This window comes from Mustela erminea, chromosome 9 (genome assembly GCF_009829155.1).
Source record: "Mustela erminea isolate mMusErm1 chromosome 9, mMusErm1.Pri, whole genome shotgun sequence".
NCBI lineage: Eukaryota > Metazoa > Chordata > Mammalia > Carnivora > Mustelidae > Mustela > Mustela erminea.
This window is the reverse complement of record NC_045622.1, coordinates 106316966-106344290: the sequence shown is the minus strand read 5'-3', so window position 1 is coordinate 106344290 and position 27325 is coordinate 106316966. Positions and strand designations below refer to the sequence as shown.

The window sequence follows — 27325 nt, the reverse complement described above, 5'->3', positions numbered from 1 at the left end:
GGGGGCGAGGCCGCCGCGGGGACCCGCCCCCTCCACACACCCCCCTCCCGCCGCAGCAGGGGAAAGGGGACGCACCGCCCAGGGGGCCGGGCTCCCGGGTCGCAGCCGCCAGGACCCGGAGGGCGGGGTGCGGTTCTCCCGGCGAGGCCCCGGGAGGGGGCCGCTGGGCCTGAAGCAAGGAGCCGGACTCGAGCTCTGAGAAGCACTTTATTGCACGCGTTTCGAGGGGTGGCAAGTCCCGCGGGGTAGCAAGGAGGGAACAACCGGCAGCCCGCGTCCAAGTGAGCGGCTCACGGCCGGGTGCCTGTGTTGGGAGGCGCGATCCCTGGGCCTCCAGGTGGGGGCTGCAGCTGCTGCCCCTGCAGTTTCTCCAGGAGCCTGGCTCTGTTGGCCCTGCAGGGGAGAGCACCTGGGTGGTCAGGACAGAGCACCCCAGAGAGTGGTGCCAGGACAGTGAAGGGAGAGGGCAGGACGGAGCTGGGACAGACCTGGCCCGCGCCCGTGTGTCATTGTAGATGGCTGTGATGACCCGATCCTTTTCATCCATGAAGCTCCGGTGTATCTGCTCCAGCTTCCTGCAAGGGGGTTACAATTAATCCCAATCCCTGTGGCCCCCCAAACACACCCCCACGCCATTCAGGCCGCTCTAGGGTCTCCTCATTCATGAGGACCTCAGGCCAACTGCCTGTGCTAGGTGGGGAGAGGGGCCCAGAAGGGCCGCGGCTTCTCCAGGGTCCACTGGTGACTCAGGTCCCTGGCTGCCCTGTTGAAGGGGGTGACCACAGCTCTGAACATCAGGGTGTTCCTCCTCACAGGAGACTAGAAAGGGTGTCCATGTCACTCTACCACTGAGCTAGGCAGGCTGCTGGCTGTGGGCATCAGCCCTTAGGCATCTTTGTTGTAGACCTCGGTACCCACGGCATGCATAAAGGAGTGGCAGGGAGACAGCCGATTGCCCAACAAGTGAGGACAGTTGCCAGTGAGGCCCAGTTACAACATATTTCCTTCTTGTGCGTGATCTTGCTTGACTCCAGCACGCCCTGGCAGCAGCACCAAAGATTTACCTTCAAATGCCAAAAAACCTGAAAATGACATTAGCCTTTAGTGGGAGCAGAGCTGCCTTTGCCCAGGAGATGATGCTCAGGAGACCTACTTCATGCCATTCTTAGCTGGAGAGACACAAAAGTGCAGGCCCCAGAGGCAGTGTGGATGTATGACTGACCACACTGAGCCCCACCCCCCATCCTCCGCCCTCTGCCCAGGGGGAAGGCAGGGAGTCACCTGAAGGCGACATAGTGTAGGCCCATGCCTGCCAGCATGATCAGGAGGCAGTATCCTAGAACCCGCTGGTTCTGTTTGTGCTGCTGCTTCCTCGACTCTGGTCCCTGAGGCCTCACACCGGGAAACTGGGCCCAATACTGGGCATTGGGGGGTTCCCAGGAGCCGCTGGGAGGGAGGAGAAAGGAAGTGTGGGATGAGGCTCCCTAGGGGACTTGGGGGTGGTGGGGCAAGCAAGGGGCAGGACGACTGTACCTGTGTGCCTGATACTTGTGTGCCTGATGAGCAGACCTGGCATGGGCCGCGGTTGCTGGAGGCTTTGGAGGACTTGCGGAGGACAGCTGGTGATCGTAGTTTCGGCGGCTCTGCTCTCGGCTGAGCACCTGGTATGCTTCACTGAGCTCCACAAAGCGGCTGTGCAGGGCTGGATTCCCAGGGTCCCGGTCGGGGTGCAGCTGGGGTGGGACAGGACTCCGGTCAGCTCTCTTTCCATTTCCCTTCACAGAACCCAGCCCAGTAACGTCCACCCTCAAAGGCTCAAACCATCCCCAGAGGCCCTGCCTGGCCAGTAATCCTCCCTCTTAGGGAGGCCCACCCTTCTAGAAGGCCAGAGAGTAAGGAAGCACAGACTCCTGCCCCCTCCCCTGTTCAAGCCCTCCCCACCTGCTGCCTGGCTCTCACTATATTTCCTGGTCCAGGCTTTCTCAAGAGCAGGCAGTTCAAAAGAACCACGTCCAGCCCATCACACAGAATCCTTGGCGCCTGCCCCAACCTTTCCTCCCAACTGGCCAGACTTCTGCCCTGGGGGCAACTCTCACTCTCTGCATGCTGAGGGATGTGGCACCATCCAGACTGAGCCACTCAACTCCTCTCCCAGGAATCTGAAATGTACCTTATCCAGCTCAGACTGACTGTCCCTCCTCCCCATCTAGGACCACTGGTACCTCTTTGGACTTGGAGAAGAAAGCTCGTTTAACTTCTTCAGTGCTGGCACCAGGATGCACTCCTAACAGTTCATAGTAGTTCCTGGGGCCAGACCTGTGGAGATAGGCCAGAAACTGCAGGGGCTGTAGAAACACAGAGGATATTCCTCCCCTCCCCCTCCCAGCGCCCCCCCTCACCGACCGCACTCCTCAACTCAGAAACCAGGAGGTTAAAAAAAAAAAAAAGAAAGAAAGAGGAAGAAGGAAGGAAAGAGAGAGAAAGAAAAAGGAAGAAAGAGAAAGAAAGAAAGACTAAAAGGAAAAGAAAGAAAAAGAAGAAAGGACAGAAGAAAGAGGAGAAAGGAGGGAAAGAAGGAAGGAAAAGAAAAACAGAAAGAAAAAGAAAGGAAGGAAGGAACCAGGATGTAAGGAAGCTGAGGCCAAGGGAGCTCCACCTGCAAATCATCCCTCCCTTTTTGAGCATTTCAGGTATGGTGCAGATCAAAACATCTCAGTGTGTAGCCCTCAGACCCCTTGCATAAACACCCAGAAATCTTGTTTTAAAAAAACAAAAGCAAAAGCAAAAAACCCCCCAAAACCAGATTCCTGAGCCCCACTTCATTCCTGCGCATCAGACTCTCCAGAACCAGGCCCGGGAATCTGCATATTTGTAAGCCACACCCCCACACCACCCCACCCCCGCCCACCGAGTTGCACAGTGATGCTTGACAATCACTACAGTCCTGAAAAGAGCACGGAGTTTGGCTTGGACTCAAACTCCACTTCTTTCACTTAACTCGCTGTATGATCTTGGGGGTCACCCCTTAATCTTTGATCTCGTGTCCTCAGTCGTGAAGGTGAGCGTTACCTGAAACTAGCCTGTAAGGCACCTGACACAGAATACAGAGATCACAACTATCATAGCGCCTATATCCAGGCCTGGAGCTGGGCAGGCCCTCCTCAACGAAACCCACTGAATGATAGGGGCCTGCCCCTGCCCCCGACTCACCGCTGCCCGGAGGCCGCTGAGAAGAGCCGGGTGGCAGGGCTGCGGTGCCACGACCGGCACAGGCACAGGGACAGCATGGCGACAGGCCGGCGGCTGGTGAAAGGAGGCCACAAAGAGTGCATCGGGACCAGGATGGGACACTTCAAGCACTCCAGGGCCAAAGGGAAGGGCCTGGCCCCGTTTACTTGCGAAGGCAAACTGAAGCTGCCTCGGGGAACCCAGGGGCGCCGGGGCCTCCTTTCCTCAGGACCAGACCCCGGTGTCCTGGACCTGCCCCTGCCTCTGACCGGGGCGTCGGGAGCCCCTCCCCTCACTGGCCTCGGTGTCCGGGACCAGCTGTCCCGGACGCCGGGGACCCCCTCCCCACCCTGGAAGCCTTGGGGTGGGCGGGTGAAGGAGGGGCCCGCCCCGCCCCGCCCCGCCCCGCCCCGCCCCGCCCCCGCAGCGCTCACGGATTCCGTGGCCTCCTATTCCTGCCCCTATAGGGGCGACCCCGCCCCCGAGTTCTCATTGGCTTAGACACCGAGGCCCCGCCCACAGAACCCGAAGGTCCGGACGTACGTCAAAGGCCACACCCCGCACACCCATTGGCTTTTGGCGCCTCGGGTCCACCCAACGAGGTCGAGGCCCGCGGACCTGCGGAAAGACAACGGGCGCGGGTTGGCGAAGCGGGAGGGACGTTGCCTCCCCTCGCTAGGGCCTCCGACCCCGCTTCCGTTGCTCTGTCCCGGGAATATGGCTGTTACTCTGCTCTGCAGCAAGACGGCTTTCGTAAAGCAGCTTCCACCCCATAGGAGGCCCGGACCCTCACCAAGGCCTGGCAAGGGGGCTTCGTCCTCATTCTAGTTTGCAGAGGGAGAACGGAGGCTGGGTTTTTGTTGTTTCCCAACGCTCGTCCTGCCTCGCAGCCACCCAGGTCTCTCCCAGCGGTCTATCTCTGTCTCACAGAAACAGCAGATGCCAATGGAATCCAAGAATAAAGCCCTTTATTATCTTCCAAGTCGTGCTAGGGTTGGGGACCCTCGGGCGACTCAGGTGGGACTTCCCCGGACTTGGTTGTAGAGGAAGATAGCACCTTTAGCCGACGGGCAGAGCTCAGTCCATATTTCGGTCTCCTGCAACCTCCGTACCCTCTGTGGGGAGAGAGTAAGACCCCCAACATCCAGCCCTCAGGTCTCTTGTGGGAGCTGTGCCCCAGCATTTCTAAGCCTCAGAACCCTCTGCACTTCACCATCTCTGGGGAGACTTCACCATCTCTAGGGAGACATGTTAAGGAGGCTGAAGAGGTTCCTGGCCCTCTCTTGGACTGAGGGCATCCCCAAAGAGGCCTTCTGGCTCTGGAGGAAAGCTCTAAGAGATTTCGCAGCCCCATCTGACCCAGCCCCCGGGAAACAGACATGTATCACCTGGCCTGTGCCAAGCCCAACACCAGCTCTTTGTCCAAGCAGGACACACTTTGCCATTTCACACCTGTGTCTCCACAAAGATGATTCCCGTAGACTCGTGGGCCTCAGCTCCCCCACCCATGTAGTACTTCTTCACCTGCTCAGAAGTCAGGCTGCACCTGGAAAAGGACAGGAGGGTGGCTTGGGGAGTGTCCAGGCCCTGGAGGGTCCCTGGGAAACCCCAGCTGCCTCAGCCATTCCCCTGGACCACCCACCTACCCCAGAACCCTGAACCCCAGAATCCACTCACTGGACATAGAACTCAGCACTGGCGCGGCCGGCACTGGTCTCATTGCGGGCAATGCCCAACAGCAGTGGCTGGCTCAGAGTGGACAGTGGCACGTTCACCTGGGACAGGGGGTCCACCCGTCAGTGCCCACTGCCCACATCCCTGCCCGTCTCAATGAAGAACATTATCCTTGTACAGCATTTTACAGTTAGTAGTTCAAGTGCCCAGAATCACAAAATGTCAGATCTTAGGCATGTTCATATTACAGATGGGAAAGGAGAACTCAAGAAACTAAACAGTTTGCCCAGGGTCACCCAAGGGAAGTCAGGAGTAACTGGGACTCTCATTAACTCCTCTTTTCAACACACGGCACAGGGGTGGGGTGGGGTGGGGGAGTGGAGTAAGCAAGACATTTATCATTGTTCCTTTTCTTTCCATTTTTAAAAAAAAAATTTAAGGTTTTATTTACTTGAGAGAGAGTGAGAGCAGAACGGCAGAGGGAGAAGCAGATTCCCCACTGGACAGGGAGCCCAACACAGGGCTCGATCCCAGGACCCTGGGATCATGATCTGAGCCAAAGGCAGATGCTTAACCAACTATGCCACCCAAGCGCCCCTCTTGTTCCCATTTTAAAGAAGAGGAGCTTGAGGCACACAGATACGAGGGCTAGAATTCCACTCCACTTGTGCCTCACTGCAAAGCCAAGCTCTTCCCCCAAGGCCAGATGCCTGCAGACCCTGCCAGCCCTAACCTGGGGAATTCTGGCATGTTCTACCCCCTCCCTTCTTGCCCGCCTGTCTGGGCCACCCTCCACTCACCTCGTCACAGATCTCCTGGAGGACGCTGGAGAAGAGCTCATGCACCACCAGCTCCCCAGGGAGGTTCTTGTGCAGGGGACTGTCACCAGGGCACACGGCCTGGGAAAGGTCAGGCTCAGCCCCTGTTCTTCTTCTGTTCCCTCCCTGCCTCCCCCATATTTGCTGGCCCTTAGGGCCTGGCTATGCACAGAGTAAGAATCTTGGTGATCCCTTGACCCAGGCCCACATTTCCATATGGATAACCAGAGATCCAGCTAGTCCTCTGTTCCCCACCCCTCACCCCATGCCCCCCATCATCCCCTAGTTTCCCACCCAGATAAGCACCAGGTCACCCTCCCCCCTAAAGGGATGAGGAAAACAAAGCCTTTTGTGTCTTTGTGCCTTTGCACCCAGCCTGGCATCTCACCTGAGGCTCAGGGTGCCCCCCGGGCACATCCACCAGCCCAGGTGCTTCTGCCACCTGCCGAGAGCGACGCAGGAAGACAAAGAAGTCATCTGCTGTGATCAGCATGGCACCAACCCCCAGCGGGTCTGCCAGGTAGGCTTGCTTGTCACCCCAGTCAGTAGCGCCCTGTTGTTGCAGCTGCCCCGCTGAGCCAGCCCAGTTAGTGCCCAGGAAGTCTCGGTAGGAAGTCAGGCCCAGGCGCAGGAGCAGTTGTGGTCCCTGTGAGCCAGTGGGGGCCAAGATGGCGGAGTGCAGACGGAATTTGGGGGCATCAAAGAGCCAGGGCTGAGCCTGTAGCCGGCTCTCCCAGATGGCAGCGATGGCTTCGTCCCCTCCTGGCAGTGGGCGACGGTCATGGTCTGGGCTCAGCTCAGCCCGTACCTGCTCCTCTGGCAGCCCACCTGGGGGGCACCGCAGCAGCAAAGACACCTCAGGGTCCATGATCTGGACAGGGCCACTCTGGGGGAGGACACAGCCGGGACTGTCACCCCGACAGCCCCACAGCGATCCTTGAGCCAAGCAGCTGGCCCCCTGGGCCACAGACCTCCTTAGGGTTCCCCCAGCCCTTCTGATCCCCTCTGACCTCTCCCTGGGCAGGAGAGTGTCTTATCCCAGCAAGAGCCCCGAGATTCCTGCTGCCTGACATCCCTAGGACTCCCGTGCATCTCTACCACCCAGAGGTCCTGAGTCCAGTCACCCATTTATCCCCATTTCTCCCAATCCCAGGGTCCTCCCACCAACCCCTGGTGCGCCAGACCCCTCGCAGGATCCGGAAGCGCAAGCCTCCAGCAGCACTCACCGAACTGCGCGGCCCACAGGCTCCGCCCCTTTTCCCGAAGCGGAAGTGCCCTTCCCCTTCCTCCCCGGCTTCTCATTGGCGGGTTGCTGCGCCTAGGCCGGCGGGGTCGCTGCGATGCCTCGGAGTTGGTGAGGCCGAGCTGGCTTGTGTCTGTTCCCACCCGCTAATTCAGTCTGTCTTCGCCGGCCCTGACGCTTCCGCCCGGTTAGCCTAGACGCCGGGCCGCCTCCTGAGGCCCACTTTAAGGGGCAGCCCGCGAGCCTGGAGGGCGGGGGGCTCGGCTTACCGGGGATCCGTGGCGGGCACGGTGTGACCTTGGGCAAATCTTGCTTGCTGGCCTCAGTTTCCCTATCTGCACCAGGAAGTTTGGGGTGGGAAGTGAATATAATGAGCAGAATACCCCCCTCCCAGGTCTTACATGCTGAGGCTCTGTGACTTGCTGGGCAGGACGGGGACATGAGAGGGTCCTTAAGAGTCCCCATATTATCACTGTTCCTCGCAGGACTTTGCCATGAACTCCCGTGGCGGAAGGAGGCAGGAAACCACAGGATCCAGGGGTAGAAGGGCTCACAGACCCCGGGGACAGGTGCGCCCACGCCACCCTCACCCCCACTTTCTTGGTGGGAGGGTAAAGGAGGAGGACTTGGTGCCCTGGCTCCCCGGAATATGCTGGACGGGTGGGAGTGGAGCTGGGGCCACCTTTTGGCTCTTACAGGACCAAGATGTGCAGCTGTCCAAGGCTCTCTCCTACGTGCTGCGACACGGGGCCCTGAAGCTGGGGCTTCCCATGAGGGCTGGTAAGTAAGTCTTGGGGACTGAGGTGAGTGGTTGGAAGTGAGGGAGCAGTGTGAGCTTATCTGTGACTGCCCTACCCTGTGGCCCTGTGGGGACTGCACAGAGGGCCCATCTCCTCCATGTACAGGGAGCACTGAGGCCCAGAGCCCAGGAGCCTGCCTGTTGAGGTAACTGGTGTTTACTGAGCATCCATTCTGGTCAGGGTACTGTGCTAAAACAGGGGTACCTTATCTTTGTGACCCTCCCGAAGGCAGGTCCTATTCCTATGGAAGTTGAGGAAACTGAGGCCCAGAAAGGGGAGACTCTCACAGATAAAACCCCTGTGACCTGCCCCCCACCACCCTGGCCCGAGCCCAGGCCCTATTCTGGTTTCCTCTGGCTCCCGCTCTTAACTCTGGCCCAGGCCAGGACTAGGTCAGCTCCCAAGCTCCCTGCCTGCCCACAGATGGCTTCGTGCCCCTGGGTACCCTCCTGCAGCTACCCCAGTTCCACGGCTTCTCGACTGAAGATGTGCAGCGAGTCGTGGACACCAACGAGAAGCAGCGGTTTGCCCTGCAGCCAGGGGACCCCGGCACAGGCCCTCTCATCCGGGCCAATCAGGGTCACTCCTTGCAGGTGGGCTCTAAGGGAACCAGTGGGAGAGCCAGGTAGGACCCCTGCCCGTGTGTGTGGGGGGCTCACTGCCATGCATTCCCCCAACCATCCCAGGTACCGGAGTTGGAGCTGATGCCCCTGGAGACCCCACAGGCCCTGCCCCTGAGGCTCGTCCATGGCACATTCTGGCAGCACTGGCCATCCATCCTGCTCAACGGCCTATCCTGCCGGGGAAGGACACATATCCACCTGGCTCCGGGACTGCCTGGGGACCCTGGTGTCATCAGTGGTCAGTAGCCCTCCCCAGCTGTCTTTATCGGCTCTCTCTCCAAGGATCATAACTTCTCTTGTCCAAGGCCACTCCGTGCTCTGCATGCTGCGGTAGCCCCATCCCTGCCCCTGATCCCAGGACCTCCCCACACTGAGCCTGCCCAGGTTTGATAACGGGCCCCCAAATGCTTCAGGCCCCAGCTCCAATTGTCTCTACAGGCATGCGGCCAAATTGTGAAGTGGCCGTGTTCATTGACGGGCCCCGGGCCTTGGCAGGTGAGCCTGGACACAGCAGGGACTTCCCCAGGGCTTTCAGATAGGGCAGGAGTCACACCTCTGGCTTTGTCTGCAGATGGAATCCCCTTTTTCCGCTCTGCCAATGGAGTGATCCTCACCCCGGGGAATGCTGATGGCTTCCTGCTTCCCAAGTACTTCAAGGAGGCCCTGCAGCTTCGCCCTACCCGTGAGAACCACCACCATTCTCCTGTACATGGAGCCTGTGCCCTCTGCCTTCTCCTCCCTCTCAGCTCCCAGCCCAGGCTGACTTCGGTCTCCCTTTCCCTAAGATCTTGTTTCTTTCTCAGGAAAGTCCCTTTCCTTGGCTGGTAATGAAGAGACAGAGTATCAGAGTGGCCCCAAGCACAGCTCCAGAGGAAGCAGGATGACCCAACAATAAAATATTTATTTTTTTTAAAATGTAAAAAGATTAAAAAAAAAAAAAAGCTCCCGTTTGAAACCATGAATTATCATCACCCTGTAGCTACAGCCAGTCTTCCTCATGTGTTCGGAGAGCCCAGCTGGGTCAGCGGTACTGGTCCCGGCCACTCGGACAAGGGAAAGGTGAGCATTGTGTGAGCTCATAACCCACCCTTCTTAGCCTGGGGGATGGCAGAGTCTGGCCCGGTTAGGTCCCTGTCTGCGCGAAGCCAGTGACAGCAGGTGAATGTGCCCAGCTCGGGGCATGTCTGGAGAGGGTGTGGGCTTAGGCGTGGCCAGAGCAGGTAGTGAGCAAAGTGGGGGCGATAAGACAGACCTCAGAAGGCCTCATGGCCTCCCGTGAGCTGTAAGAAGAGGTCCTCGTCCAGCTCTTCCCCGCGGGCCCGTTCCCGCGTGGACAGGAAAATGTAGCCCCCGATGTATTCGTGCACGATTCGGCAGCTGGCTGATACGCAGCTGAAGGCCACATTGATGTGCTCATCAAACTCGATGGCCACCTGCAGTGTGGGCAGAGGGATGGGCTGGTGGGGGAGGGGGAGGAGAGCAGCTCCCCTGTCCTGCCCTGGCTGGGCCTGCCCCTGCCCCTGAAGGCCCCCCTCCCCCCACCCCTGGCCCACCTGCCGGATGTCCCAGTTGACATTCCACTGGCGCATGTTGCTGAAGCGCCAGGTCTTGACGACGTCGCCCACGGCCAAGTCAATGCGGATCAGTCTGTTGTTGGCGATGCCCAGGATCTCATCCTTCCTGCTGCCCTTGAACCTGGTCTCCGGGGGCGGGAGAGAGTGTGAGCCAGAGCAACGAGCTGGGGCTCCCACCCTCCTGGCCTGATCTCTCACTCTGGCATTTGCTGAAGGGGCACAGGATGGCGGGGGCGCCCACACAGCACCCACAGAGGGCAGGAAGGGAGGCTTCGGGGTGCCACAGCAGGCAGCCGGGGAAGGCACGGCGGGCAGGGGCGGGGCCCATACCTGACCACGATGTAGGAGATGCCGAAGTCAGGCAGGGACTGCCAGGCCTGGATGAAACGCAGCTGGGCCTCGGACAGTGAAAGCTGTGCCACGTTCTGGTGGGCTTCCAGGATCCGTGGGGTGAGCTGCGGGACCACACCAGTGAGTGGCCATCAACGTCCCTGAGACCCCCTGCATGTCCCCACTGGAGAGACTGGATGCTGAGCCGGGAGCAGGGGTGGGGCCACCGAGCACCCTCTCAGGGCTCAGCAGATAGGAGCTGAGCCAGGCCCTGGGGTGGATGTGGGCAGCTGCACCGCGACCCATCCCAGAGGGTGGGGACCGGCCTGTTCAATGTCAAGGACACGGGTAGGGGAAAGAATGAGTGAGCACGGGCCTTTTCAAAGGAAGGCTCTGAGAGGACCCAGGGGCCACGGGTGGCCAGGGAATTGCTGCGGTCATTCCCACCACCCACTTCCTCTGGCTGGCACCTGCTTGGCCTTGAACTTTCGCTGGAAGCGGGGGGCGACAAGGCCGTAGGGGTTGAGGCCCTCAGCAGCGGCGTCAGGGCCCTGCGGGTGGCCGCCCGAGCCCCGGCCGCCTGAGCCCCCGCCGCCCGTCCGCTGCAGGCTGAGGAAGGCCAGGATGGCCTGCACTTCACTGGGGTAGCTGCTGTCCGCCATGGTGCGGCCCTTGGACGCCAGTCGGCAGCCGGCCATCCAGTGGGCGTACTGCTTCTCCTGTGGTGTGAGGAACAGGCTGTGGTTCGGCCCCCGGCCCCCTCCCCGCACCAGCCTCAGCCCGGCCCGGCCCGGACGTACATCCTGGCACCGCAGGTAGACCTCACTCATGCCCTCAGGGGAGGGGACGAGGAGTTTGATGCAGAACTTCTGGCCTGAGATGTTGACGTCAGGGACCACCTCGCAGCCTAGAGGGAGATGAAGGGGCAGGTGGGAGCCTGGCCGGGGTGGAGGCAGTGGGGAGCCCTGCCTGAGAGGTCCCCGGGCGAACAGAGCCCGGCAGAACACGTGAGGGCGGACGGTGTCTTCTCCCGCCCCCAGGGGGAAACTGAGGTGAGAACTTTCAAGTCCCCAGCCCACAGGTGGGCCAGGTGGCCGCTGAGCCAGCTCCTGCCCTTGTCCCCGTCCTGGGCAGGCCACCCTCACTCACCCTTGAGGTTGAGCTGCTGGATGGGGTCCCCCGGGGCCTCATCCTGGCTCTTGTAGTAGGACAGGGTGGTCTCCTTGAACACGACCCAGTGCTGGCGGTACCCCTTTAGGGTCAGCTTCCGGGGCCTGAGGGTGAGGCAGGAGGCTGGTGACGGCTGCCTCCCTCCCTCCTGGGCTCTCCACACTGGGCCCCTCCGGCAGGGCTGCCGACTTTGGGCCCAAACTCACCGGAAGATCCGGAGATAGTCCTTGAGCTCGGGGATGGTGGTAAGGTTGTCCTGCGGAGACCCGAAGAGTCAGAGGGGGATCATCATGTCCTCGCCCTTGACCCTGACCCCAAACTCAAGCCCTGACCAGAGCCCCTCCTCACCAGCACATCTGTGGCTGCCGACCCTTCCAGCTTCACCTCCAGGTTGTTCAGGGCCGCGTCCAGGTCGTCCAGCCCCGGGTCTGTGCCAGTCGGTTCTCCCACCTCCCCGCTCTGGGACAGCTTGTTGATGTGGTACTGGGTGGGGCACGCAGCCAGGGAGGGCTGAGTGGGCGGCCCACAGTGTCCCAAGTGGGGCTTCCCAGAGATGGGTCCCCCCACCTCGGAAGACCCTCCCTGCCCTGGGCCCGGCGAGCGCCCTACCCCGCCCCGGCTCCCCCCGCCCACCGGACACCTGCAGGGCTGCGAACACCATCATTTCCTCCTCAGTGCAGTCGGTCTCCTCCAGCAGCACATCCCACCGAGCCTGCTCGTACAGCTGGGTCAGCCGCACCGGATCTGTCTGCAGCGGGGGTGGGGGAGGCTGGGTTCGGTTGGGATCCAACTGCCCCGATCACTGTGTACCTGGACCCTGTGAGCCTCAGCTACCAGCCCTGCCTTTGCACAGTGGCATGCTCAGCTCGTGGGCCCACGTGGGCAGCGGACCCCAATGCCAGCCTTAAGGCCTGACCAGGCAAGTGATACCTTTTTCCCTGTAAGACTTCTTGCACAGTTGACTGTGTGTTTACTGTGTGCCTGTGGGGGCAGAAGGGGGACTGAATAAACAAATCAACCTTATAAGTAAGATGATTCAAGATTGTGATAAGAGCAATAAAGAAAATAGCTTCCATGGCGCCATTCACTCATGCTCTCAGGCAAGGACAACCCCAAGGAGGAGGGCGAAGAGAGAGAATGGAATTGGGGTACAGGGAACTACTCCACATGAAGAAGCATTCTAGGAAGTCTTCTTTGAGGAGGTGACAGCCTGCCCTGAGACCTGAGGATGGCAATGGGCCACTTAATGGGAGAGTGATAGGAAGAACATTCCAGAAAGAAGGAACAGGGAGTGCAAAGCTCAAAGGGGGATCCCAGTTACCCACAGAAGTCCACGCCTATGCGCCCCCTGAAACCAACCACACACCGGTTTATGCAAAGGCATAAAAAGAGTAAATCCAAAAGGACAAAGAAAAGAGCTGAACGACCCGCTGACAAGGTTTTGGCAAAGGGAAAGCAGAAACATGAATGGGAACTGAATTACAGTGGGAGAGAGTTGGGATCTCTTGGTCTTTCCCCTCTTTTGTTCTGTAGAAAAGGCATGAATGAGTTTTGAAAATAGGCAGGAAACAAACAGCAAGAAGAACACGGACATGGACAAAGGCATCCAGTGTGCGTGGTAGCCATTGGCAGGCTCCGGACAGGGCTCCTCTGGCTGAGGGATGAGGGCGGGCTGAAATGATTCTAGAAGGTGTATAAAAGGAGCAGGTGTTCCCCCCCTCCAGTGTTCCCCACTCCTTGCAGCCAAGTGACAGCCAGGCATGGCAGAAGCCAGAGATTTACTCTCTGGAGATGGTGAGCCAGAGGCACCCCTACATTTGGTTTTCTAGACCTGCCTGGATTAGGGGCTGCTGTGCTTAAAACAGATGCACCAGGGTGCCTGGATGGCTCAGTGGGTTGAAGCCTCTGCCTCCGGCTCAGGTCATGATCCCAGGGTCCTGGGATCAAGCCCTGCATCCGGCTCTCTGCTCAGCAGGGAACCTGCTTCCTCTGTCTCTCTCTGCCTGCTTCTCTGCCTACTTGTGATCTCTGTGTGTCAAATAAATAAATAAAATATTTTTTAAAAATCTCTCTGTCAAATAAATAAATAAATAAAATCTTTTAAAAAATAAAAGTAATGCATTAAACAAACAAACAAACAGATGTACCAAGAGAAAGGTTGACATCCTGAAAGGTGGGATATCCCCAGCCCTTCCCTACTTGGCACCCAAGACTTTGACAATGAGCCTTCCATTCCCAGTCAGGAGATCGGAGGGTTCACTGCTGAGAAACTGATGAGCCAAAGAGAAAGCTCCCCCAAGGAATGGTGATGACAGGCCTACCCCAGCACCCCCAGGGAGCCCCCAAAGTGCTAAGCCCTTTTCATCCACTGGGGGGGCTTCTATGGGTTCCTACAGCCCTGCCTCTCAATATGAAAGGGCAGGCAGGGATCACCCCAGGCTAAGGACAGCTATGGCAGGAACTACAGAGACAGGACAAGAGCTTGGAGGGAACCAAGACAGTAGGGAGAGGAAGAAAATTTCAACCAGGCAGAATCCTTAGAAAGACGAAATGCTGTACTCAGAGCACAAAAACGTGATGCTGTGTTAAAAAAAAAAAAAAAAGAACATAATTATAAAGATACAGAATTTTAGGTTGCATGGCATTGGTAAAGAGAGACAAATTGATGAAGGGAACCAGAGAGTCAGGGACCCACTCTTACGTTCACCTGACCTACAACAAAGGTGACCCTGCAGTCACTGGGACAGGATTCCGTTTTCAGTAAATGATACTGGGTCTATTGGATACCCGTATTTTTTTTTTAATTGTTTTGTTCCCCTACCTCACACCACATAAAAATATCAGCTCCAGCTGGATTGCAGATCTAAACATGAAAGTTAAAACAACAAAGCTTTTAGAGAAAAGTAGGTCTACCTATTTGTGACCTTGGAACAAAAAAGATTTGTTTTTAAACAGGACCCAAAAGATATTCATCATAAAAGAAAAAAAATATTTAAAAATAGAAGACAGATTGTATTACAATTAGGAACTTCTTTTTATCAAAATAAACCATCAAGAGAATGAAAAGGCAAAGTACAGGGGGAAACTATAATCACATATTTCTCTGACAAAGTACTACCCATATATAGAATATATAAAGAACTCCTACGAAGCAGTATGAAAGACAAGCAACTCAATATTAAAAATTGGCAAAGAAGTTGAGCAAAAACGTCACCAAAGAGGATCTTCAAATGGCCAGTAGCCCAATGAGAAAGGGCTTAACTTGATTAGTCATCAGGGAACTGTGAAAGCCACATGGAAAGCATGTCAGTGATGTCTGGGGTGAGGTGTGGGAGGAGGAATGATTGCAAATGGGCAGTAGAGAACCTTCTGGGGTGATGAAATGTTCTAAAACTTGATTGCGGTGATGGCTACCCAGTGTATAAATTTACCGAACGTAATCAAACTGAATGCTTATGATGAGTGATTTTTATGGTAGGCAAGTTATATCTAAGTAAAGCTGTTAAAAAAAAAAAAAAAAAAAAAAAACAGGGGCGCCTGGGTGGCTCAGTGGGTTAAAGCCTCTGCCTTCGGCTCAGGTCATGATCTCAGGTCCTGGGATCGAGCCCCGCATAGGGCTCTCTGCTCCGCAGGGAGCCTGCTTCCTCCCCTCTCTCTCTCTGCTTCCCTCTCTGCCTATTTGTGATTTCTCTCTCTCTGTCAAATAAATAAAAATCTTAAAAACAACAACAACAACAACAACAAATAAAAAACCATGTAAGACACCATTACACAACTATCAGAATGTCTACCATGGAAACGCCAGTGCCACATCAGTGAAATTGTGGAAAAAGCAAACTTTTTGGACCCTGCTGATGGGTGCTATAACCTGGTACAACCACTTCGGAAAGCTGCTTAACAGCTGTCTGCTACAGTTAAACCAAAGCTGCCCCTTAATCTAGCAATTCCACCTCTGGGCACATATGCTACAGAAATGTGTACATATATTCACCAAAGACATTACTGGAATGTTCATAGCATCTTTATTCATAACAGTCCCAATCTGGAAACTGTGCAATGCCCATCAGTAGAATGGAAAATTAATTATGGTATATTGACATAAGGGAATGTCACACACCAATGAGAAGAAATAAGCTACAATAGTATGCACTGTGCATGAATCATATGAGCATAATGCCAAGTGAAAAAGGCCAGATGCAAGAGAGTACAGACTGTGTGATTTCACATATGTAGATTTCAAACACAGGCTCAAAGATCTATGGTGTTAGAATCAACATTAGTGCTTCCTCCCAGGGAGATACTGACCAGAAGGGGTATGAAAGGGGCTTCTGGGGGCAGGTGACATCTTGCTGCTTGAAGTATTGGATACATTTGTACATTTTTCTAAATGTATGTTACCCTAACAAACAAAAAACCTTACAAAGGAATACTCCAAAAACAAGAGCTCTTAGAACTTGAAAAAAATACAGTTGCAGAAATTAAAAATTCAATAGATCATTTGAAAGATTAGTCAGGGCGCCTGGGTGGCTCAGTCGTTAAATGTCTGCCTTTGGCTCAGGTCATGATCCCAGGGTCCTGGGATCGAGCCCTGCCTGCATCAGGCTCCCTAATTGGCAGGAAACCTGCTTCTCCCCCTCCCACTCCCCCTGCTTGTGTTCCCTCTCTCCCTCTCTGTCAAATAAATAAATAAAATCTTAAAAAAAAAAAAAAGATAAGTCAAAGCCCACTCCAGAAAGTAAAACAAAAGACAACAAACTTAGTAATGAGAAAGACAAGGGGCACCTGGATGGCTCAGTCAGTGGAGCATGGGACTCTTGTTCTTGGGATTGTGGGTTTGAGCTCCACACTGGGTATAGAGATTACTTAAAATTTTAAAAAATCTTAAAAAAAAAAAAAAAGACATGAGAAAAACAAGATAAATGTCTATGTTTTTTTCTTTGAAGAAGCAATCTAGGGGGTCTAATATCTACGGAGTTCCATAAGAAAGGAACAGAAAAGTGGTGGGAGGAAATGATTTAAACGATTGTTTAAGGCATTTCTCCAGAACTGAAAGACTCAAGTTCCTCATCTGAAGGGCTCAGCAAGTGTGCACACCAATCAAGGAAGACCGATTCATACTAGGACATATTATCGAGAGATTTTAATGCATCAGGAGATAAGAAGAACACTAAAAGCTTCTGGTATCTCCCCTCCCTCTCCAAGAAAAAATAAAAGGGTCTCACATGGAAGGATTGAAAACAAAATGGCATTAGATTCCTCAGTAGAACCACCGGGACCTAGAGCACCATGGGAAGGTGGCTTCAGATTTACCAGGGAAATATCTCCAACCTAGAATTCTATACCTAGCCAAACTATCGTGTGAGTTAGGGTAGAACAGGGGCCTTTTCAGACATGCAGGATTTCAAATCATTTACCATTTTACAGGAAGCTATTAAAATAAATGTTTCATCCAAATGAAGGCGTTAGTCAACAGAGGAACACATGAGAGTCAGGAACCAAGGAGTCCAACAGAGGGATGCTCAGGAAATAGGGAAGAGTAGTCCAAGGACAACAGTTGTGCTGTGGGTCTAGAGTGCCAGCTTCGTTGGTTCCATGACAAAGATAACACTGACTGATATCCTAAAGCCATCCACCATGGTGCCTGGGTGGCTCAGTGGGTTAAGCCTCTGCCTTCGGCTCCAGTCATGATCTCAGGGTCCTAGGATCAAGTCCCGCATTGGGCTCTCTGCTTGGGGGGGAGTCTGCTTACCCTTCTCTCTCTGCCTGCCTCTCTGCCTACTTGTGATCCCCCTCTCTCTGTCAAATAAATAAATAAAATCTTAAAAAAAAAAAAAAGCAACCCACCAGTTTGAAAAGAGTATTGTGGTTGGGATACAATGTTGGAGGGGCTTGGCAATGGAACTTCCCACTTCATCACTGTGAAGACCCCAGAGAAGCCATAGCTACATGGAAAGTATCTTACAAGAGAGACCCCCAAAAGAGAGCAACAATGACCCAGTAGATTGTAGATATTGGACAAGAGACCATACAGAACAGTGATCCCTGACAGAAGGGAAACAAACATGGTGTATCCTGATTGGCCCAGCCCATTGCCTAGAGAGAGCTTCACAAAGAGGGGGACCCCAAATACAGCCCAGCATATTCCCCAAGTTGAAGAAATGTTGTTGAGCATTTGGTGAGTCCAAGGCAGCTAGAGTTCACAGGACAGAGTTCTGTGGAGGAGAGAGCTGCACAGAAAGAAGGCTCTGGAATCATTAGGGGGCTCCTCTTGAGTCTTTAAGCACTGATCAGTGTATGTGTGTAAGGAAACTACACAAGGCTGATGAAAAACAAAAACAAAAACAAAACAAACTTGAAAGGAGCAGATGGAACATTCACCAGAGCTCACCTAAGAGTGGCAATGGTTCACACTCCCAAAAGCCAGATTAGAGAAGCCTCACGATGCATGGTACATTAGATAGAATTCTCTGAAGGCAATGCCTCAGTAATGAGGTAAATTAGCCCTAGATTAGAGGATGTTTTTGTCCCACCTCATTAACATTCAAGGCAAGCCTTGGAAGGATCAAACAGTCTCCAAGTGGTTTAACTTCATCCCTAAACAAGGTTTAAAAATACTTAAAGGACTACCAAAAAAAACCCCAAAAATCTAGCACCCAAGAACATAAAATTTGTAGTGTCTGTCTGGCATTAAGTAAAAAATGATCAGGCACAAAAAGAAGAAAGAAAAAGAAAAAAACAACAAGGGGCGCCTGGGTGGCTCAGTCAGTTAAGCGTCTGCCTTCAGCTCAGGTCCTGATCCCAGGGTCCTGGGATTGAGCCCTGCATCAGGCTCCCTGCTCAGTAGAAAGCCTGCTTCTCCTTCTGCCCCTTCCACTGCTCATAGTCTCTCTCAAACAAACAAACAAACAAACAAACAAATAAAAATTTATCCCCCCAAAAAGAAAAATAAACAACAACAACAACAAACCACAATAAAATAAAACACCCCCCCCAAATAAAGGAAAAATATGGTCAGGCATGAAAATAACAGAAAAATACAACTCATAACAAGGAGAGAGTCTATAGAAACAGATCTAGAAATGACACAAGTGGCAGAATTAGTAGATAAAAACATGCAGAGTTATTACAAAAGCATCATGGGTGTTCAAGGAGGTAGCGAGACAGGAGCATTTTAGGGAGAGTCATGGAAACTACTAAAAAAAAAGGTCACAATTAAACTTACAGGCATGATATCCATGGCAGATTCGACAAGGAAGAAGAATGATTAGCAAACCTGAAGATAGGGCAAGAGACCTACTCAAGTGCAACATAGAAAAACAAGACTGGAGAAATCACCTAAAAAGAAACAGTGAACAGAGAGGAGCCTGGGTGGCTCAGTGGGTTAAAGCCTCTGCCTTCGGCCCAGCGCCCTGGGATCGAGCCCCACTTCGGGCTCTCTGCTCAGCAGGGAGCCTCCTCCCCCCACCCCCCCACCCCCCGCCAACCCAGGCCTGCCTCTCTGCCTACTTGTGATCTCTATCTGATAAATAAATAAAATCTTCAAAAAAAAAAAACACAAAAAAAAGGAACAGGGAACAGAGCATCAGTGGGCTGTGGGATGAAGTGAAGCAGTCTAGTAGTTCATATAACCGGAATCCTATCAAGGGAGGGAGCAGGGGAAAAAAAAATCCTGAAAAAACAATGACCCCAAATTTTCCAAATTTGATACAAATTATCAACTCACATATTCAAGAAGCTCACTGAACCCCAAGCACGAAAAACCTGAAGGGAACCAAGGCGTATGATAATCACACTGTTTAAAACCAGTGATGGGGCGCCTGGGTGGCTCAGTCAGTTAAGCAGTGAAGCCTCTGCCTTCAGCTCAGGTCATGATCCCAGGGGTCCTGGGATCGAGACCCTCGTCAGGCTCCCTGCTCAGTGGGGAGCCTGCTTCTCCCTTTCCCTTTGCCACTCTCTCCTGACTTGGGTACTCTCACTTGCATGCCTTCTCTCTCAAATAAATAAATAAAATCTTAAAAATAAGTAAATAAATAAACAAATAAATAAAGTACCGTAAGAAACAAAACCATCGGGGCGCCTGGGTGGCTCAGTGGGTTAAAGCCTCTGCCTTTGGCTCGGGTCATGATCCCAGGGTCCTGGGATTGAGCCCCACATCGGGCTCTCTGCTCCGAGGGGAGCCTGCTTCCTCCCCTCTCTCTCTCTGCCTGCCTCTCTGCCTACTTGTGATTTCTCTCTGTCTGTCAAATAAATAAAATCTTTAAAAAAAAGAAAGAAAGAAACAAAGAAACAAAACCATCACCCAAGAATTCTACACTGAGTTAAAATCTCTCTCAAAATCAGGGGCACCTGGGTGGTTCAGTCATTAAGCGTCTGCCCTTGGCTCGGGTCAAGATCCTAGGGTCCTGGGATGGAGCCCATCCTGGGATTGGGCTCACTGCTCTGCAGGAAGTCTGCTTCTCCCTCCCCACTCCCCCTGCTTGCATTCCCTCTTTACTGTGTCTCTCTCTGTCAAACAAATAAAATCTTTAAAAATAAAAGTCTTAAAATCAAAGGCAAAATAATGACTTATTCAGACATACAAAAGCTGAATGGATCATCACCAGTAGAACAGCACCACAAGAAATGTTAAAGTCCCTCAGGCAGACGGAAAAAGAGAGCAGCTGGAAACGGGGATCTACACCGGGGAATAAAGAGTACAGGAGACGGCGAGGGTGAGGGTCCTGTGCTCTGCCAGCTGAAGCAACCAGCCGCCTTCTGGGTATTATTTCTTACAATTGCCTGGGAATTTCCAGTTATCACAAAAGTTCCACCAAAAATTAAAAAAAAAGAGAGAGATTGAAGGGTTAAAGCATAAGTAATAGCGATAATGATTGGACAGTTCTATTCCTTGGTCTACACCAAGAGAAATGAAAAGATAGGACCACCCCAAAACTTGTATCTGAATGAATAGTCATAGGAGCCTTATTCATAATAGCCGAACTGTAGTTGGGTGGGTGGGGGAGGGGTGAGCCAAATGTCTATTAATCTCTGAATGGATCAATAAAATGTGGTCTGTTCCTACAATGAAATTCCACTTTGCAGTAAAAAGGAATGAAACGGAACCATGCTAAAACATGAAAACAGAAACCAGCCACAAAAAGCGACATACTGTCTGATCCCTTTTGTAGGAAATGTCCAGGATGGGCAAATCTATGGAGACGGAAAGGAGATTAGGAGTTGTCTGGGGCTCAGTGGGTGAGGGATAAATGATGGGTGTGATTTTCTTTTCGGGGTGATGAAAATATTTCAAAATGGACGGTGCTGATGGTTGCCCAAGTCTGTGAATGTCTTAAAAACCATCAGGGTGTCCATTTAAATGGGCAGAAGATATGGTATATGAATGATTTCTCAATATAGCTGTTGTAAGAATAATGACAGCAGCAGGAATGACAGTGTCTTGATGGCTTTGACAGCGGCAGAACTGAAGTGTGTGAGAACCAGCATGTACAGGCCGGGACGGGAAATGCAAGTATCTTGTAAGTTTCTCCGGAAGAAGCCTTGAGCATTTCCGGATGGTAATAGTCTGTGTACTAAATCCCTTCTAGCAACCACCAAAACCATTTTTTAAAGTATAGCTAATAAACTAAAATAAAAGAGATAAAATGGAATCAGGAAGTCCACTCAAACCAAAGTAAGGCAGGAGAGCTGGGGAAGGGAACAACAAAGTCCCCAGGAGAGGAAGCGGCCGACCGTGAAAGGGAAGGAGCCGGCTCCAGAATGGCTCCAGAATGGCGTAAGTAACGAATCCATGAAAGCTTTTGCAAAGAACCTGCGAAAGGTGGAGGATGTGTGGGGCAGGCTGGGAATCACGACTTCCGGTTCAGGCAGAAGTCTGACGTGCCTGTTAGGCCCGTCAACGGAGCGGAGCCACCTGGACACTCAAGTCTAGCGCTCCAGGGAGGGTCTGGGGAGAAGGTCTGCCCTGAGATCACACGCGTGGGAGCTATAACGGGCTAAGGGGTAAGGGTGGCTGGGGAGGGCGTTCTGGGTTTGCCAGGCTGTGGAAACAGGAGGAAGAGTCGGGGGGAGTCTGGACAGGGCATCTGGAACCCCCCCAAGTTCATGGGGGTCACAAGTGGCCTAGTAAGAAGCAGGAGAGAAGGGAGCGGGGGACAGAGAGCATGCAGGGCAAACCTGCAGATCAGAGCATCACCCCTTCCTGGAAGCCTTCTCTGAGTCCAGGTGCCAGGCACCTCCCACCTGCACAGGCTTCCTAGGGACGCCCGCCACTGTCTACACTGCCCAGACGGGGGTGTGGATGAGGCAGTGGATGGACGGACAGACACCCTGCTAGTCCCTCATGTTCCCAGAGCCCAGACCCCTGACCCTAAGTCCTCATGTCTCACTGCACCAGCCCCCGGCCCTGAGCCCCGGCCCAGCCCACCTTGGGATCCAGGTCGAAGAAGCTGTAGTACTTAAAGCGCAGCCAGAGCATGTCCCCAGCTGTGATCCCCTGCTGCATGAGGCACCTCGACGAGTCCAGCCACCTGGGCCACAGAGCAGGCAGAAGTCAGGGCCACGGCAGAGGCAGTGCTGGGCGGGGAGGGAGGCCTGGGAGGGGGAGGGGGGCTGGGGGGGGGCGGCTGTGGTGAAGGGAAAGCGGACTCATAAGACAGGCCTGGAAACTGGAGGTGGGGATCTGGGGTAAGGATCCAGGGGAGGGCAGGGGCCCTGGCAGTGGGAGCCCAGACCCATGGGGACCGAGCCCCAGGCCACAGAGCCGGCCGGCTGCACACCTGCTGTGGAGCTGGGTCTTGTCCAACAGGGAGCTGGGCCGAGGCAGGCGCTGGAGCAAGGCGGGGTCGGGCGGCGGCTGTGGCCGGCTCAGCATGTGGTAGCAGGCTTCCGTCTGGGCGCTGTCCGAGAAGTGGGCTGGCATCCCCCGGAACAAGGCAGGTGCCACGCCTGGAGTGCAGGACAGGGTTAGACAGGCCCCAGCCCCAGGCCCCGCCTCAGGACGCCAGCGCCCAGCCCCCACCCCACCCCACCTGCCCAGCCTGTGCTCACCCCCAGCCAGGACGACCTTGGTCAAGTCATACAACTCCTCTTCCGGCTCCTTGTCCTTCTTCTTCTTCTCCTTCTTCTCAGGAGCCCGGAGCAGAGATAGCTCCTCGGGGTGCCGGATACCTGCGGGGGAGCTGGCCCCTTAGCAGGGGCTGGGGTCCTGCCCCAGAACCTCCCTGCCCACTCCCAGGACTCTGGGGCCGTGACAGAGGACAGGACTGCGAGGACCACATGACCACAGCCTGACTGGGAGGGCAGAAACACCTGCCCTCTGGCAGGACCCTCGCCGGGGCGCAAGAGCGGGGACCAGCAGGGGACTCACTGAGGAGGCGGCAGATGGCAGCCACGGCCTGGAAGAGGGGCTGGGAGAAGCTGGCTCGCAGGCGCAGGGCCCGGCGGTTCGGCAGCCGCAGGATGATGGGCCGGTGCTGGGGCCCGAAGAAGAGGCGGGCATCGGCCAGGATGCCATACTTGTCCAGCGTCCAGTGTGTCTGCAGAAGCCACTGCTTTTTCTGCTCCCACCAAATAGCATGGTCTGACCAGTCCTGCTTGCGCTCTGTGGGGCCGCAGGGAAGAAGGGGGGGGGCATTAGCCATGGAGGGCCCGGCCCCCCGGGGAGCTGAGCACCAGCCCAGGCCAACACGGGGCCAGGCTGGGTTGGCTGGGGGTCTGGGACTGAGGTCATGGCAGGATGGCTCTTTGCAAGCTCACCCTGCTGGTTCTGTGGGGCTGACTTGTGACATCACTTTCCAAGGGAGCCCCCCGGCCCCAGGATCCAGGTGTCCCCATCTTCCTGCCTCCGCCTCATGCACCCCGGCCCATCAGGCTGCCCTGGAACAGCAGCGCTTGTGACTCCAGGCTGGCGGGCCTCTCGCCGGCGCTCCAGGAGCCTGGGAGGCCGAGGCTCTGTTGGGGCCCTGGCACTGTGCCCGGCCCAGCAGGCCCTCCACGAACATTCCTGGGTTACACATTCTGTGCCCTTGGCCGAGGCCTCTCGCTCTCTGGGCCTCGGGTTTGTGGTTTGTGAGATGTGAGGAGTCACCCTCCCAAGCCCGTGGGCCCAGAAGCGCGCCTGCCCCGGTGTGGGTGACACGCTCTTCAGGCCTGTGAATGCCCGCGAGGGAGGATCCAGTTTGAACCTCGAACTTTCCCTGTCCCGCAGCTAGTGACAGATGACAGGGCTCCGTCTAGGTGGGCTGGTGTGTGGCGATCACAAAGACAAAGGGTGGACGGAGGCAGCCCTCTGGGGTGTGCGAAGCCCTTCCCACCCAGTGCTCTGTCCCTGTCTCCACCTGCGCCCCTCCTCCCTCCTGTCACCAGAGCAGCCAACGGCAAGACATTCTCTGGCTCAATCTGTCCCACCTCGCAGAGTCCTTGGAGCCACCCGTCCTCACTGTTCTGGCCTGTGGCGCCTTCCCCATCTCCTCTTGACCTCTGGCTCTTGTCTTGTCCTCCTCGGCCCCTTTCCCGGGCTGTCCCTGTCCTTCTCTGGTTGGGAGTCCCTTCCTCCCCGACCCAGGCCTCTTCCCAGGGCTCCTGCCTCTACGGCCTCATCTTCCTGCTTCCATCCCCACACACCATATCTCGGGACCAGGCCCTTCCCTGGGCCAGAAACCCACAGGCCAGGGGCGAAAGGACACACCCACTGGCTTCACTCGCTTACAAGCCACGTGCCTGCCTGCGGGACAGAAATGCGGTAACTCCTACTTTCAGCCCCTGAAGCCTGCGTGAAACTCGGTCTTTCTGACACTGGTCCGGGGTTCTTCTCCCTCTGGCCCCTCCGCAGGACATCTGGGGGCTAGGGCGACCCGACTTCCCCGCCAGGCCTGAGCAATCTCCCTTCCACTGTTAGCTCCCACATTTCATCGATGCCCATCTCACTTCCAAAAGCCACCCTCCGGTCTGTCCACACCGCGCAGCATAGGAGGATTGTCTCCCTGCCTCCAGCTCACCCCTAAGCCGAGGGGCCTGTCTAGAGGTAAGTGGCTGAAAACCCTTAGGGGTTGCTTCTGCCTCCAGCAGTCTAAACTCCTAAAGGCAGCCATCCCATCCCCTGTTCTGGTCATGCCCAGAAAAGCCCAGAGCACATGCCCTGCGCTCCAACTTCATACCTTGCCCCTGCCCCCTGTGCTGCAGCCCCTCTCGGGACTCTGCTAGGGAGTCTCCCCATCCCGGCTGTGTGCACCCCCTCTGGCTCCAGGCCCTGTGCTCTCGCCTCTGGTGCCAAGGCCTCCATTCAGCCCCGTGCTGGGAGCTGGACGGTGGGTCTCACCCACCTGGCCTTACTCCAGGAAGGCAGGGGCTGGCATGGCATGGGGTCTGGCCTGACGGAGCCTCAGTGGACATCTGATACACTCAGGAATGAGAGGGATTGGGAAGGGTGGGGGCAATGTCCTCACTGCAGGGGACAGGAGCTGAAGGGACTTACCACCAGGGGGGACCCAGCAGCAGGTGTGGGGATCAGCTCTGCCCGCCCGCCCGCCTGACTCCTTATTTAGGCTTGTGCATGGCTCGTGTCCCCTGCCCTAGAGCCAACCAGATCTCCCCTTGGGGCCCTATCTCTTCAGCCCCTCTGCCCGGGCTCAGTCCATGCCTGTCTACAGCTTGGCCTGATGCCCCGGCTCCTGAGGGACCCTCTGTTTCCCACTTCTGCTTTCACAGCCTCCTTGGGCCCTGCCTGTTGGAAGCCCCTTCACTACCTCGGCCTCATGGCTGGGTTGCCCCGGGACCTGTCCGTCCACAAGCCAGCCCACTGGGCTCGCAGGCCGCACGTGGCGGGTTGGCCAGCCATGAGGAAGCCTTTCTGCCCCTGCCTCCTGCAGGTGGCCCAGGACCCAGGAGCCAGGGACTAAAATGATCGTGGGCTTGCCTTCTGGCTCTGCCTACCAGGGTGGGCCTGCTGCCCTCCCGGGAAGGGGCAGCCCTGACCCCCGGGCAGGGAAAGGGCATGAGAAGCCCCCGTGTCACTAGCCCTGCTCTTCTCCACGCCTGATACCACAGGCTGCCCTGCTGTAACTTCCTGTGGGGGCAGGGCCTTCCCACCCAGGCTAGGCCCGTCACCAGCCTGCGGAGGGCTTCCGCTCCGGGGAGAGGGTATGGGAGCCGGCCCCGCGTCCCCCGAGACCTCAAATGTAGCCTCTGCCTCCGCCTGGGGCCAGGCCCCTCCTGCCCGGGACATGGGTGAACAGCCCGTGGCTGATCCCTGGGGACTTAGCAGAACCGGCAGGAGCAGGAGGGAGGGAGGGAAGGTTGCGGGAGAGGGAGGGGAAGTTGGGGAAATGTCTTTTTTGGAACCAAATGATTAAGCGGGTGCCTGAGTCACTGTGGCGGGGTTATCGAGCACAGCACAGTCGGGCGGCCCGGAAGTGCCCACGGACCCAGTCACAGCAGCCCCGTGGCGCTGAGGTCAGCAGCGGGGGCCATGAGACACTCACTGATCTCCTCCACGATCTTCAGGAGCACCCCACCGATGTGCGACTCTCCCGTGACCCGCAGGGTGACGGACTCGGCCTCGGGGTCCTCCTCTCCCACAAACACCCGCAGCTCCCAGGACGAGTCGATGTAGTCCCCGGTGGCCGTCTTCATCCCCGCCATGGCTGCGGCGGCTCTGCAGAGGGTGGGGAAGGAGGCAGGGTGCTGGGGCCTCGGAGGCTGCCCACGTTTGAGTAGAAGTGGCGTTTGGTGACCTGGACAGGCAGGAAAGCAGAGAGCGCACCCACGGGCCAGGATGTCACGGCAGCCGCGAGACACAGGCCTCAGAGCCTCTCGCCGTTACCGGTGGTTTAGCCGCACGGCGCTTCCAGCCCACTCCCATCTTACAGACAGGAAGACTGAGACCCAGAACAAGTAAGAAGAGGCTCGCTCAAGATCACCAGGCTTGATGCCAGAACCTGGCACAACCTCCATCTGCTTCCCCAGCCCACATGTCACCCCCGAGTTGATAGTGGCAGCTGCCGAGGCCTGGAAATGGTGGGGGACCCAAGTCAGAAAATACTCCCACTCCTGGCCCAAAGCTCGGATCCTGACATCCCAAGCCAACCAAGGCCTCTCTGGGGCACCAAGAAGTCTGGGCTGCCGCATGGGCAGAGGCGTGCTGAGCAGCAGGGCTCTGCAGGGGGGTGAGGAAACGGGGTCCTTGCGCCTTTAGCCGCCGCCCCAGCTTACCTTGCCTGTAAGGGTTTGGGGGCTGCAGGTGGGGCCGGCTTGGAGTGTCAGCCACTCCCGGCCTCAGCCTGAACACCTGCGGCTCACTGAGGGACTCTTCCCCCTTTGCTTTCTTTTCGAGGGAGGGCAGTCCTTATCGTGAGGGCGGGCTCAGCCCCTCCCCAGGGCGGGCAGGCTGGGTGCAGGAAGCCAGTTGACAGCACGCCCCAAGGGCTCCTGTGCCCCAAGGGCTCCTGTTCGTGGCCCCACCTTTGTTCCTGGGGAGCACAGTAAGCAAGGGAAGAGCAGGCCAGGGGCCCACCACCGCACCGAGTGTCCCCTCTTCTGGAGGGAAGCAGCTCGGTTCAAACCAGGAAAGTCACCAACTCAGGTTCTCTACACCCATTGTCCCCTATAGGAAGTCATCTCCCAAATCCAGCCTGTCACAAAGTGGGAGGGTGGGGGGCTTTGGGTCACAGCACATCACTGTGCTGTCAAGAGGGAATGTCACACAGGGAAGCATGGGATCCAGGTAATTCAGGAAGCTGGAAGTTCAAGCGAGCTCCAGTCGGGTAGGTCCCTTATCACCAAGAAGTAGATCCTTAAAGAAGACCAGGAGGGAACAACTTCCTTAAGTCTTTCCTGTCCCCCGTGCTGGCCTCAATTTCCAAACATGTAG

At 55.8% G+C, this 27325-nt stretch overlaps 4 protein-coding genes across 9 annotated transcripts; 1 reads left to right on the top strand and 3 right to left on the bottom strand.

Moving 5' to 3' along the window:
• Positions 1–194: 194 nt before the first annotated feature.
• On the bottom strand, positions 195–3602 carry DNAJC4 (DnaJ heat shock protein family (Hsp40) member C4). Of its 2 annotated transcripts, none has more exons than XM_032357170.1 (6): positions 3211–3602; positions 2223–2316; positions 1534–1733; positions 1282–1446; positions 489–575; positions 195–393 (listed from the first exon to the last, which is right to left on the bottom strand). In XM_032357170.1, the coding sequence occupies exons 1-6, from the start codon at positions 3330–3332 to the stop codon at positions 291–293; spliced, it is 771 nt and encodes a 256-aa protein (XP_032213061.1). In that variant the 5' UTR covers positions 3333–3602; the 3' UTR covers positions 195–290. The 2 variants fall into 2 exon arrangements, with proteins under 2 accessions (XP_032213061.1, XP_032213062.1); XM_032357171.1 differs by lacking the exon at positions 3211–3602 and adding an exon at positions 2657–2848.
• A 577-nt stretch (positions 3603–4179) lies between these two features.
• On the bottom strand, positions 4180–6996 carry NUDT22 (nudix hydrolase 22). Of its 3 annotated transcripts, none has more exons than XM_032357166.1 (6): positions 6947–6996; positions 6109–6606; positions 5703–5801; positions 4906–5003; positions 4681–4774; positions 4180–4343 (listed from the first exon to the last, which is right to left on the bottom strand). In XM_032357166.1, the coding sequence occupies exons 2-6, from the start codon at positions 6586–6588 to the stop codon at positions 4242–4244; spliced, it is 873 nt and encodes a 290-aa protein (XP_032213057.1). In that variant the 5' UTR covers positions 6589–6606; positions 6947–6996; the 3' UTR covers positions 4180–4241. The 3 variants fall into 3 exon arrangements, with proteins under 3 accessions (XP_032213057.1, XP_032213056.1, XP_032213058.1); XM_032357165.1 differs by lacking the exon at positions 6947–6996 and adding an exon at positions 6889–6941; XM_032357167.1 differs by lacking the exon at positions 6947–6996 and adding an exon at positions 6905–6941.
• Positions 6963–9345, top strand: TRPT1 (tRNA phosphotransferase 1). 2 transcript variants are annotated; one of them, XM_032357173.1, is made up of 8 exons: positions 6963–7074; positions 7449–7532; positions 7662–7743; positions 8187–8356; positions 8450–8624; positions 8825–8881; positions 8958–9091; positions 9190–9345. In XM_032357173.1, the coding sequence occupies exons 2-8, from the start codon at positions 7458–7460 to the stop codon at positions 9268–9270; spliced, it is 774 nt and encodes a 257-aa protein (XP_032213064.1). In that variant the 5' UTR covers positions 6963–7074; positions 7449–7457; the 3' UTR covers positions 9271–9345. The 2 variants fall into 2 exon arrangements, with proteins under 2 accessions (XP_032213064.1, XP_032213063.1); XM_032357172.1 differs by having other exon boundaries at positions 6988–7074; positions 8958–9068.
• On the bottom strand, positions 9268–26795 carry FERMT3 (fermitin family member 3). 2 transcript variants are annotated; one of them, XM_032357161.1, is made up of 15 exons: positions 26668–26795; positions 25938–26189; positions 22826–23059; positions 22507–22626; positions 22236–22404; positions 21884–21986; positions 12101–12208; positions 11809–11943; positions 11667–11716; positions 11440–11564; positions 11091–11197; positions 10761–11009; positions 10291–10415; positions 9940–10081; positions 9268–9819 (listed from the first exon to the last, which is right to left on the bottom strand). In XM_032357161.1, exons 2-15 carry the CDS (start codon positions 26095–26097, stop codon positions 9640–9642), a joined length of 2007 nt encoding a protein of 668 aa, XP_032213052.1. In that variant the 5' UTR covers positions 26098–26189; positions 26668–26795; the 3' UTR covers positions 9268–9639. The 2 variants fall into 2 exon arrangements, with proteins under 2 accessions (XP_032213052.1, XP_032213053.1); XM_032357162.1 differs by having other exon boundaries at positions 25938–26110.
• Between the last annotated feature and the right edge of the window lie 530 nt (positions 26796–27325).

What these genes read in the sequence shown, in the direction of transcription:
- DNAJC4 (XM_032357170.1), bottom strand. Translation starts at nt 3,332, where the DNA reads ATGCACTCTTTGTGGCCTCCTTTCACCAGCCGCCGGCCTGTCGCCATG. An exon ending in TCTTCTCCAAGTCCAAAGAG is followed by an intron (nt 1,734 to 2,222) that starts GTACCAGTGGTC and finishes GTCCCACCCCAG; the next exon opens with CTGCACCCCGACCGGGACCC. An exon ending in CACAAGTATCAGGCACACAG is followed by an intron (nt 1,447 to 1,533) that starts GTACAGTCGTCC and finishes CCTCCCTCCCAG; the next exon opens with CGGCTCCTGGGAACCCCCCA.
- NUDT22 (XM_032357166.1), bottom strand. Translation starts at nt 6,588, where the DNA reads ATGGACCCTGAGGTGTCTTTGCTGCTGCGGTGCCCCCCAGGTGGGCTG. An exon ending in TCCAGGAGATCTGTGACGAG is followed by an intron (nt 5,004 to 5,702) that starts GTGAGTGGAGGG and finishes CCCCTGTCCCAG; the next exon opens with GTGAACGTGCCACTGTCCAC. An exon ending in AGTGCTGAGTTCTATGTCCA is followed by an intron (nt 4,775 to 4,905) that starts GTGAGTGGATTC and finishes GTCCTTTTCCAG; the next exon opens with GTGCAGCCTGACTTCTGAGC.
- TRPT1 (XM_032357173.1), top strand. Translation starts at nt 7,458, where the DNA reads ATGAACTCCCGTGGCGGAAGGAGGCAGGAAACCACAGGATCCAGGGGT. An exon ending in GGACCCTGGTGTCATCAGTG is followed by an intron (nt 8,625 to 8,824) that starts GTCAGTAGCCCT and finishes TTGTCTCTACAG; the next exon opens with GCATGCGGCCAAATTGTGAA. An exon ending in AGAACCACCACCATTCTCCT is followed by an intron (nt 9,092 to 9,189) that starts GTACATGGAGCC and finishes TTTCTTTCTCAG; the next exon opens with GAAAGTCCCTTTCCTTGGCT.
- FERMT3 (XM_032357161.1), bottom strand. Translation starts at nt 26,097, where the DNA reads ATGGCGGGGATGAAGACGGCCACCGGGGACTACATCGACTCGTCCTGG. An exon ending in CAAGGTCGTCCTGGCTGGGG is followed by an intron (nt 22,405 to 22,506) that starts GTGAGCACAGGC and finishes CCTGCACTCCAG; the next exon opens with GCGTGGCACCTGCCTTGTTC. An exon ending in TCTTCGACCTGGATCCCAAG is followed by an intron (nt 12,209 to 21,883) that starts GTGGGCTGGGCC and finishes CCCCCGCTGCAG; the next exon opens with ACAGATCCGGTGCGGCTGAC.